The 12,414-nt window shown below is 40.3% G+C and overlaps 1 protein-coding gene across 3 annotated transcripts in view; it reads left to right on the top strand.

The window, feature by feature from the left end:
* PYGL (glycogen phosphorylase L) overlaps positions 1-12,414 on the top strand; it is a 57,605-nt gene that overhangs the window by 36,099 nt on the left and 9,092 nt on the right. For all 3 annotated transcript variants that reach the window (XM_027111219.1, XM_027111218.1, XM_027111220.1), the window contains exons 19-20: positions 168-234; positions 3,781-3,953. In XM_027111219.1, coding sequence (XP_026967020.1) covers positions 168-234; positions 3,781-3,953 — 240 coding nt within the window. The remainder of the gene's footprint in view (positions 1-167; positions 235-3,780; positions 3,954-12,414) is intronic.

Below are 12,414 nucleotides of genomic sequence, written 5' to 3'. Positions count from 1 at the left end.
CACGTGTGGGAAGAAAGGTTGAGGGCTGGTTGAAACCCTTGTGAATAGAAGTGTCAGACTGGTAAGCCAGCCATGCCTGACATTAAGCAAAAGAGAATTTTAAATGGAATCTTAGCACACATCTATTAATGAAGCTTTTTGTCTTTTCCTTCTAATCACAAAAAAAGGTTTAAAGTTTTTGCAGACTATGAAGCCTACGTCAAGTGTCAAGAAAAAGTCAGTCAGCTGTACATGGTGAGTACATGGCCGAGACTTACAAAGGAAACCAGTTTACGGTTCATTAAAATTTTGGTTTCTTTTTATTAAATCTAAATAACAGGGCCCCACCAACCAATCAAAAATGGGAAGTGAGGCAGCTCTTTAGGTTTTTCAGATCAAAACTTAACTGTACCCAAATTCAGGCAAAGGTTGGCATTTGACATTTCAGTTGCAGTTGTAGGTTTTTTAATATCCAAGTAAAAAGTCACAAATAATTCAATATTTATTGAGCACCCACCATGCAGCAGGCATATCCTAGAGACTAAGAGTATAAAGCGAAATTAAATACTCACTTTACCCACTCATTTATTCAACAGAGAGGCACTGGGGCATTGGGTGCCTCCATGGCAGGCCATGCTGGGCACTGAGGCCCCAGCATGGACAAAGCCAAGGCCCCTCCAGGAGCCTATTTAGGGCTGGGGCCCTTAACCAGAAGTGCATCAGAATCACCAAGCAGTTTTTTCAAAGTACAGATGCCCACCGCCCTCTAAGAGATTCTGACCCAGTAGCGGGTGGGACCACCATCAGCATTTGAAAAATCTGCTCAATTGCCCGGAGATGGAAACAACCTAGGTGTCCATCATCGGATGAATGGATAAAGAAGATGTGGCACATATACAATGGAATATTACTCAGCCATAAAAAGAAACGAAATTGAGCTATTCGTAATGAGGTGGATAGACCTAGAGTCTGTCATACAGAGTGAAGTAAGTCAGAAAGAGAAAGACAAATACTGTATGCTAACACATATATATGGAATTTAAGAAAAAAAAATGTCATGAAGAACCTAGGGGTAAGGCAGGAATAAAGACACAGACCTACTAGAGAATGGACTTGAGGATATGGGGAGGGGGAAGGGTAAGCTGTGACAAAGCGCGAGAGAGGCATGGACATATATACACTACCAAACGTAAGGTAGATAGCTAGTGGGAAGCAGCCGCATAGCACAGGGAGATCAGCTCGGTGCTTTGTGACCACCTGGAGGGGTGGGATAGGGAGGGTGGGAGGGAGGGAGACGCAAGAGGGAAGCGATATGGGAACATATGTATATGTATAACTGATTCACTTTGTTATAAAGCAGAAACTAACACACCATTGTAAAGCAATTATACTCCAATAAAGATGTAAAAAAAAAAAAAAAGAAAAAGAAAAATCTGCTAAATTGATTCTAAGGCTGAACCTTCGTTTATCGGGAAAGGACTGACCCCCCTAGTATTTGAAAATTGTAAAGTAAGTTCCTCTCCTGGATTACCCATGGAGTGGTGCTATATGAATAGAATATAAATGTATAGAAAGAGGGGAGGTTTCACATTGGAATTTAAAAAAAAGAAAAAGAAAAAGGAATGAAACAAAGAAAGAGAGAGAGAGAGGGAGGGAGGAAAGAAGGAAAGAAAGAAAGAAAAGAAAAGGAAAGGAAGGAAAGGGAGAGAGAGAGAAAAAGGAAAGAAAGGGGCTAGAGCCACGTGAGTAACCCTTCATGTGCAAAGTCATACATCTTTACCAAAAAGCCCAGCCCTCTAGGTACATTTAGTAAATATATGGAAAGGCGATCATCTCTGATAGGAAAGACTTGTAGGGAACTGCAGAAACCACAGAAGAACAGATACAGGAGGAGGCTGGCCCTGTGCTAAGACTCCAGCTTGGGCTTCTTGAGGTAGCCGTCCTTGCCCACACAGTCTCCATTTTGGCTTTCCAACTAGAAAGCCATTATAGACCAGACCATTGGGAACGCATAAACTCTCCACCTCCTGCCCTCTGGACACATCAGTCACTATTTCCGAGAGAAACATACTGTGCTAACATTTCTTTCTATTCCTTTCCCAAAGCCAGGTGACAAGGTAGTTCCCATAGTCATCCCAGATATCCCTTTGGGGTTTTAAAACAGGATCACTCAAGGCCTGTGCTGCTTTACAGCATATCCAGCCCCCCAAAAGTGTATATAAACCAGAGTTTTATATACTTCCCAAGGAGAGGCAGTGCTAGATTTAAGCAGAGTGGCTCACTTCCTGCTCCCTGAACACTGGAGAGAGCAGCCACATACAGCCTCCAAGAACTCAGAGGAAAGAAAATGGCCCCCTCTAGCTCCTTCCTCTTGATCTCAACCCATGCTTGTTATGTAGAAAAGCTGTATAGGAAAAGAAACAGAAGTGAAACAGAGCAGGAGAGGAAAATATGAGTGAGGGCATGCACCAATGTGCATGTTGGTTTTGCACAATGGTCCCTTCTGTTGAAACGATGGCCCTGATCCAAAGGATGCCCACCTAGAAGGCCAGCATTCTGTTCCATCTTCCTTGTTCATTAGTGCAAACTGCAGCTTTTACTCTTAACAATAATTGTATTGTTGAAGCGTAGAAAACATGGCCCACATGGTTGGAAAGTCTAGTCATTATCCCTTTAAATAAAGAACGTGAAGAGAGAAAGCTTTTATTCTCTTCTTATTTTAGTAAGTTTCCAAAGTCTGAATAAACTAATTTCAGACTGTGTTTTAGTTTTTCTTTTAAATGTTTGTAATTCATTGCTGATTGTTTTCAAATAACATTCTGGTCATTTCCATAGAACTCCTTCTTAGAGTTCTTTACGGAATCACGAGGCTCTAAGTAGATGCTCAGCTGCATAGCACAGGGAGATCAGCTCGGTGCTTTGCGACCCACCTAGAGGGGTGGGATAAGGAGGGTGGGAGGGAGACCCACCAAAAGGGAGGGGATGTAGGGATATACATATGCATACAGCTGATTCACTTTGTTGTACAGCAGAAACTAACACAACACTGTAAAGCAATTATACTCCAATAAAGATGTTAATAAAAAATAAATAGCTTCTTATACTTTTTACATAAAATTATGAGAGATATATATTTTATTTAGATATATAGATGTATATTTTTTATTTAGGATAAAACCTTAATTGGTCCTGTTTTCAAACCCCAGTGGAGTATTTGGGATTCAGTGTAAACCTATTGGAGTATCTACCTTCTGAAAAAAAACAGGAAAAGAGAAGTCGGTGAATAAAGTCTCCCATGGGACTGTTTGCCTGCATGTTAGCTAATGTTCTAGAGTAGTGTTTTTCGAGCTCTGGCTGTGAGCCACGGGATAAATTTCTTACGTGGCATCTAGCAGACAATGAACGTTAGTCTCTTCCTTTCCCCCGTAGTTTAAAGGGAGATGAGGTATCTTCGTTCAAAATGAAGCATGGGAAATAAGGCTTACATGCCAAAACATTGTAACTATGGCAGAAATTACCAATTAGGTTTTCTGTAAGAGTGAAAAATACTTTCTTTTTCATTTTAGAGAAATATAATCTAAAATAGGAGAAAAGCACAGTCTGCCCTGTCCAGCTCCCAACTGTGGAACAAATGTATTTATGATTCATTACAATTTACTCCTGTCACTTTCCCCATAAATTGTACTTGGATGTGCTTGGCCTGATGTTTGTCATACAGCTTGTTGGGCACTCAGGCCCTGAGCCTTAGATGCACGTCAATTTAATTTAATTCAATTAAACAAGTATAATTCTTGTTTACAGAATCCAAAGGCCTGGAACATCATGGTACTCAGAAACATAGCCGCCTCAGGGAAATTCTCCAGTGACCGAACAATTAAGGAGTATGCCCGGGACATCTGGAACATGGAGCCTTCTGACCTAAAGATTTCCCTGTCCAGTGAACCCAGCAGTGGGGTGGACAAAGCCAATGGAAAGTAAGTTGTAAAATGTCCTGAGAAAAAATAGCTTCTTACTGGACTTCAACATTTTCACAACATTCTTTGATTTTGTTTTGTTTTATTAAATAATAATCTAGTTAAGTATCTCTGGGAATTGGGAGGGAAAATGTATGACTATATTAGGGCTAAAAATACAGTGTTAATTTCCAAAGGCTACATGAGTGCCGAATCTTACTATTTTATAGCAGATTGAATAGCGTGCTAAGACTTTCCCTAGTGCTATTCAGAAGGCTAGAAAACAGCTTGGAACTTTTTAATGCCATTTAAATTAACTAAACTGAAATACAAATTATTTAACTACATTGGAGCATCTTTCTTGCTACTGCTTGCTGTCTAGGTGCAAATCAAAAACCACCTTATCCACAGATATCCCCAGAATGTTTGGTAACTGTACATTTTTAGATGGGATCAAATTTTTACCAAATTCTGATTCTCCACAGTGAAGTTTTGGCATGTTCCACAAAGTAGACTATGACAAGCTAAACAAGGACATTCCATAATGCCCAGCATCCGTGCTTTCCCTTACTAAAATGGCAAGTGACTTGTAGAAATGTCAGTAACGTCAGCTCACCCAAGCAGCCCAGTTTTACATAAGAAAGATACACCACAAGTGGTGTTTGGACCAAGTCTTCGCTCTCCGCTGTACTCAGACCTCACGCCCACTGCTGGCTCAGGAAACCTCTGCAGGAAAAGGACTTAGATGAGCTCACATGCGTTCCCCACCTCATGGTCTAAGTAAACCAGAGCAGCCCCCATTGCATTTAGCAAAGCAGATCTTACCTCACGGTTTTTAACAGTGTGGTGCCTTTACACAGGAAGGTGTGTTGGAGGCCAGGAGGAAAGATCACCATCTTCACCCTCTCTTTGTTCCTATATGCATTGTGTGCAGTTTCATAGAGCTGCAAGGGGCAGAAAGACAAGGACTCAAAGGCTGATCATTGAAGCAGTTGTTTTCCTAGTCGAATTTTCCTAAAAGGGTATGGAAACAGCCAACTTAGGGAGTTAGTCCCATTAAGTCAGAGATATGGGCACCCTGCATATCCCTGAGTGGTTGCCTCTACAACCAAGGAACTGAAAGCTGCATAGCTCATGGAACAGTGGCAACAGTGTATTGTATACACCAGGCGGCACAGCAGTTCAGGGGTGCAGAGAACCCCTTATAATGTCAGAGACCCTTCTTTAGGCCCTAATCAAAGTTTGGCTGGCTGAGAAAATGGTGAAATTAGTATAGTATGTTTATGTCAGCCGCTGAACTTAGTTTACCTTTTTTTCCAAATTCCAAAGGCACCGTTTTGTCATCCTCACCATGTATGATAAGAAGGGGAGAAGACAGGAATTTAACACTAGGAACAAGTGGAAGAAAAGCTTTCAGTTCAAGAAATATACATTGAGAGTTCTCCTCTTCTAAGTTAAGGCTTTAGCAAAACATGAGGTTTGCCCAAAATAAAGGAATGCTCTTTCCATCCCTCCCAGGAAATACAACTTCATATATAATAAGCTTCATATAGTGACTTTTTTTTCCTCCAGGCAAGATTCTTCTGTTTACTCATACAATTTACTTAGCTTATTTGATTTAATTTATTCCTATGTGATTTTTGAAAATAAGGAACAAAAACATTGAATTTGTACAGAATTAGCAGAACCTCACCTTTTCCTCATTCTGCCTTATTTCATAATACCTGGAATGTTTTAATTAAACGAAAACAAAGTAAGTCAAACCAAAAAATAACAAGAACTACCACAGGACCAAGGAGAACGCTTTGTAGCAATTTGTTTACATTTCCCCATAAATGTACAGGATGGACATGAGATCAATAGGTTTGATTAGCCTCCTGGTCAACTTCCTATCTGGTAATTCGAAAAGGCTATGACATGAAGGATGACTAATAGTACTTCCCTGTCCCCTTCCAAATTCTGATACCATCCACCCCTGCCACAGTGACTCGCTGTTACTCCTGAGGATGTTAGATCCCTCAAGTGTGCTGAAATAGAAAAAATACTGATAACGACTGCCTATTTGTAGGCACTCGAGATTCTCCAACTGTGAGAGGCTGACTTGCCAGATTCTCGTCACTGGACTTGCTGTTGGGTTATTCGGCTGGACGGTGTATGGATTTTGGTTACATAGGGAATAAGACCTAGAACTCAGAGATTCCTCCAAGGAATGCTAGGTTAGACCGTACAGGACCTTTAAAGGGTCCTGAAACACCCTAAACCTACAACTCCCTTTATAACTTCAGAGAAAGTACTGAATCGGTAAAGTCATTAAATTAGACATAAGGATAATACCAAATACTAAAAATTTGTAGATACTGTAGATACCTTACCCCAAATCCTAGTGCCCATCTAAGAATTCTCATCTACTCATTCAGACTGGTCATCTCCCCATTCAATAAGTCACATGATAATTACCCACCAGAATCCTATAGATATAGTAATAATGGACATCTTTACGTCATTAAGTTACTTTTCATCACTGGGGAAGACTAGTTCGTCTTTCCTCAGGGCATCCATAACCGTGCTTAAAAATCCTGGAAGTTTCCAGTAAATCTATTTTTTAAAAAGGAAAAAAAACTTGAAACATGGCCTATAGCTATGTCATTTGTTATCGTTTCCCACTATGAACTGTAGTAATAAAGAGAGTAGTGAGTTTCTAAATATAATAAACTTTTTTTTGGAAATATAACTTTTATGTTTTAAAAGTAATTCATGTTATTGTAGGAAACTTGGAAAACAGAAGAAAGAAGAAACAAATCACACATAATCCCACCATCCATAGATAATCACATTAGACATTTTGTGGTTTTTACTTATCTTTTTTTAAAGTGCAAATAGCACCACTAACTTATTTCTTCATACTCATAAGGGAGCAGTGATACGCATAATCTAAAAATTGCTTCTACCGTGAACTGCAGAATAATTAAGTGGTTTAGTTGGGGAAAAGAACATTCTGATTAGTTAGAAATTCTGATAAAGTATACAATACAGAGATAATTGGTTTTAAAGGATTTGAACATTATAAACTCTGTTGAATATGATTTAATATTGCAATGTTTTTAAAAGGCATTTTAGGTTTTAATAATGACCATAGGATGCCAAATATAATAATTATCATTCTAAACATACTGAATTTCTTCATTAATGGAAAATTCCAGTAAAAAGAATGCTAGCTAAATCAGCTCTTGCCATATTTTGATTAAGTCAAAAGGTAAATTAGCTTATATGCCCTAAAAACATCCATTTCAACTGAAAATGAGGAAAGGACATAAACCCTGAGCCAATACTGCACCTTCCTCAAACTTTTAACCCTGCCTCTAAACTACTCCCAAGTCCATTCAGTTCTCTCCATTTCCACTAATCACCCAGCCTAACCCAGCCCTCATCTCTTGCTTGGGTTACACCAACAATCCCAGGTGGCTTCCTGTTCCACCCTCGCCCTGCTGTAACCCAGTTCCCACAGGGAAACCAGAGTGATCATTTTAACGTGCAACTCTCATCACATCCCTCTTTTGCTTCACATCCTTCAAAGGCATGTGGATTAAACCCAAGCATCACCTTGGCCTTGGAGACCTTACAGAATCTGGCCACAGCCTCTGTCGCCTATCACTAAGCCCACTCCTCTCCACCCCCAGGCCCTGCTGTCTTCTGCTCCTGGAACACGTCAGCCTTGATCCCACTGCAGGGCCCTTGCCTTTCTCTTCCCTCAGCCGAGACCTCCAGATTCTGCCATGACAACTGGCTCCTTGTCATGCAAGTCTCAGTTTAGATGATATTTCTTCAAAGAGGTCCTCCCCTAACTAGCCATCGAACCTTGTCCCCCCCATCACCTCCCAGTCATTCCTTTCACATCATTTTATTACCTCTACAGCACTTCTCACTATTCAAAATCCTCTTATTGCATACTTGTCTTCTATGTGCCTCTCCAGCAACTATACAGACTTCATAGGAGCTTAGACCACATCTTTCTTATTCCCTGTGGTATCCCCAGAACCTAGAAAAGTTCCTGGTACCTAATAGACACCTGATAAATATTTGCTAAAGAAGGAATGTATCGACTGTGCAAATATCCCTGATGTACACTTTAAGCTATTATCTGTCATTTTCATCTCAGTGTGACTGAATTTCATTCAGAGTTTATTCCTTGGAACAGATTTGCAAAGAGAAAAGACCAACAACGTATATTATGTGTATTCCTCTGCGGTGCTGAGCAGGGAGGGGGGTGCAATGTAGTAAGTGGGACGTTGCCAAGGGAAGGGAGTGGGTACAGAATAGGTAGGCTGGGGCCATAAATGCAAACGTCTGCTTCGCAGTTTAAAAAGAAAAGAATTATGTTCAGGTTCAGTGTAGAAGCAAGTTTTAGATTTCTGCTTGTCACTGCTCCTTTATGAGTATGGAGAAATAAGAGTTAGTGGTCATTGCCCCAGCGCTATAATATGTCATTTGCTGTAGTCTCCCACTATGAACTGTAGTAATAGAGAGAAGAGTAACTTTCTAAATATAAGGACCTTTAAAAAAAATTTTTTTCCTGATTATAAAAAGGAAATTCATGCCTGGGAAATTTGGTACAGAATATGCAGGTCGAGGTCAGTAACGGCAAACTTCTTCTGCTTCACAGTTTTGACATGGGCCTGCTGCTTGCAGAAACCTGCGTGGTTTCCCAGGGTCTGTCTGGCCTGCATTTTTTGCGTGGTCTCACAGCAAATGACTCGCGTTCGGGGACAGTCTGGAAATCCCAATACTGCTTCTCTTTCCCTTCCTTCCTTTGCCCTCCTCTTACCGTGCTAAGGGCAAGATTTCTTGGTTTTCTCTTTCCTTTGTCTTCTGGTTCTGCTACCCCTGGAATGAGGACTCCTCTGAGGAGAATTCAGTAAGAGAAGCCCTTCAGCAATTCATCTCAAATTCTGAAGGCATAAGGAGAAAGCAGGCCCCAGTCAGTCTACTCCCCTTATCCCTCACTCCTCTCCAGCCAGAGGTGCCCCTCGAGACTCACAGGTCAGACCACCCCTCCAGCCCAGACCACAGCGAGGGGCTCCTAATTGGTTTCCCTGGCTTCAAATTCCGCCAGATAAATAGTCTTAAAATACCAGTTACCTGAAATCTGCTGTTACAAAGCTTTGGGAGTGGAACACTATCTATTTAAACAGACAAAAATCTCCTATCTTGGCTGTAAGCCCATCCGCATCCGGCCACAGTCTTGCATCCCAAAAGCTGCGCACCTCCATCTGACTGCCTGGAGTTAGGAAATGCAGGATCGAGTCCTGTTTCCTCTCTATAGGGTATGGGGCAATTGGGCGAGCCTTTAAGCCTCCATTTCGCTCAGTGGAGGCAATGGTGCCAAACTCAGAGGTGCTGTGAGGATTTATAAGAATGACGAGTGTGAAAGATCTTATATAGAGGTCCTCTGTGACTCTCAGGTATTCATAACATAATCACCCCATTCTGGCCCCGTGCCTTGGCTTACATTCTCCCCTCCTGTCTGTGTTTTCTAACTGTTGTCCCTCGCCTTCAAGACATGAGCTTAGATCCTGTCTCCCTGTAAGTCATCATTGGTCACACCTGCACACAAGACCCTTCTCTTCCCTGAATTCTCCCTACCCTGATATTATTGTTCTGGGTCCTCCCCTAACACCTAACTTAGTCTACTGTATTATAGAAAGAGTGGAAAAAAGGAACAAGCATTTGTTGAATGCCCATATTTTTGCATGATTATTTTACTTAATTCAACCTTCACAACAACCCTATGCAGTACCAACCTCATTATAGAAATAGGAAAAATACAACAAAGGGAGATAATTTACCAAAGTCATAATTGGTTAGTGGCAGAGGCCAAATTTGAACCCAAATCCAAATCTGTCTAGCTTCATAGCCCATGGTCTTTTTCCACTATGCTGAGTAATGAAATCGACTCCCAGGTGATACTCGGAAATCCACATCATTACTTTATACCCCCCGTTAATTTCCTATCTCCCCAACTAGACAAGAAACGTCTTGAGGGTAAGGACCTATGCCTTTCACTACATCCGTGTCTCATCCCACCTACACTTTTTTATTCAACAGTACTGTTCAGAGTTATGGCACTCCACTGATAATAAAAATAGCTAACGGCCATTGAGTGCTTACTCTGTATCAGGCACTATCGTACATGCTTTTCATATGTGAATCTATGACAACAATCTTGATAGACTCTGATTACACCCATTTATAGATGAAGCATTAAAAACAGTTAGTCCAAGATTACACAGCTGTTAAGTGACACCCCTGGGGAAAAAAACCCAGAAAGACTGACACCAGAGCCATTGTTCTTAAAGAAAATATTTTTAAAACGTTTCTGTGAAGGTATCAGAGACCTACCAAAGTAATGAGGTCTTGAGTGGCCTGGATCCCAGAGAGAAGGGAAGCCTAGTGAGGTGAGCCTGACACTCAACACACTTTCCTCCTTGAGACAACTGACAAGTCAGAAGAAAGCCAGAAAGTAGAGGCAAAAGAACACAGAACAGATGACACAAATAGAGAACAGAGAGAGTAGATTTAAGCCTAAATAATATCATAATTACATTAAATGTACACAGACTAAATACTACGATTAACAGACAACGTTTGTCATACTGAAAAAGAAATCAAAACTGTACTATATGTTGCTTACAAAAGATATATATTAAATATAAGATTTCAGAAAAGTTGGAAGTCAAGAAAGAGAAAATGATATATCATGCAAACACTACTCAAAACAAAGGTATATTAATATTGGACAAAGTTGACTTTATGTTAAGAAGCATTGGGACTTCCCTGGTGCGCAGTGGTTAAGAATCTGCCTGCCAATACAGGGGACATGGGTTTGATCCCTGGTCCAGGAAGATCCCACATGCCGTGGAGCAACTAAGCCCATGCGCCACAACTACTGAGCCTGTGCTCTAGAGCCCGTGAGCCACAACTACTGAGCCCACATGCCACAACTACTGAAGCCCATGCGCCTAGAGCCCATGCTTCACAACAAGAGAAGCCACTGCAATGAGAAGCCCGTGCACCGCAACGAAGAGTAGCCCCTGCCTGGCGCAACCAGAGAAAGCCTGCACGCAGCAATGGAGACCTAACACAGCCAAAAAATTTTTAATTAATTAATTTTTTTAAAAAGTACCCTTAAGATGCCTTCCAAGATTAATCGACAGTTTATAAACTTGGGCCATATGTCCCCTCTAAGAATCTTACCCACCCCCCTCTCATTTGCTAACATTTCTATGGAGGTATGACTATAAGCAATTGAGCATCAGACATGGAATGAAATTATAAAATTAGGATCATATATACAACAGATTAAAAAAAAACACATCTTGTCAGTCAATTCTTTATCTTCTTGGAAAGATCATCCTCTCTACCTGGGATGCTGTGTAAAACCATTCAGCAACTTCCTTGAATTCTCTAGAGACTTCCTTCTCATAAAATAATGAAAGATGTGGTTGACATTCATAGGGCTGAAAATGATGTATGAGAGGTTTGTTTTCACTTTAAAAGGAATAATAAACGAACAAACCTAAGTCAAGTCTATCTATGAAAAAAATTATAAAAGATACGAGGTATAGTTAGTTAATGGGGAAAAAAAGCTTTGGCTCAATCTATTAGAAGGAAATAAAAGGACTACAAAATCCAAAAGCCGTTGTGCCCCCCTTTAATAGCAACTGGCTAATAACCTATCACAAGTTAGAATAACTTAGAAATACATAAAACTAGTTACGAAAAGGAAAATTGTTAATAAACGTGTGTGGAAACAACCTACACTTTGACATCTTGTAAAGATCTATCACTCACCTTTAACAAGGGATAATTGATACTTGCAACCCATATGTTGGTAAATGGAGCCTCCAAGATAATAGCATCAACTGGAAATCCTTGAAAAGAAGAAAAAAGAAATAACTCCCCTATTATATTTCAATACTGTCTTTCCTAAATAAGGGATCTTCAAGGTCTTGTACATGAACTACCTGCATCAAAATCAGTTGTGAATCTTATTAATAATGCAAATTCATGAACCCACACCAGAGTCCAGTCAGAAGTCAGTATCTAGGGGGTGGGGAGCGTGAGAATGTGCATTTTTAACTAGCACCCTCGCTAAAGAGATTTCATTCCTAGGTACATGATAATTGAAAACCACTACCTTCTTCTAAAACACAAGCAGATTTTCATGACTTGGCTAATTTAAGAAAGCAGAGTACTACAGGAAGGGAGAGTGTTCAGCAGAGGCTGATGAGGTTGTTTTGGCCAACACTCCCTCTGAAAACAAAAGAGCTAAACATTGGAGTTACTGTATATGTACTTTAAAATAACTTACTGAAAATAACAAACGGTAAAATAGTGAAATATTTATTAAAACTTATTGTTAAAGAAAATTTCGTATGATATATTGAACAGGGTATAATGTGTAAAATATATGTAAATATATTTA

This window comes from Aethalodelphis obliquidens, unplaced genomic scaffold (assembly GCF_003676395.1).
Source record: "Aethalodelphis obliquidens isolate GAN/ISIS:26980383/991018 unplaced genomic scaffold, ASM367639v1 scaffold10, whole genome shotgun sequence".
NCBI classification, from domain to species: domain Eukaryota; kingdom Metazoa; phylum Chordata; class Mammalia; order Artiodactyla; family Delphinidae; genus Aethalodelphis; species Aethalodelphis obliquidens.
Note: the sequence above shows the minus strand (reverse complement) of the source record. Positions and strands in the feature narration are given on the sequence as shown.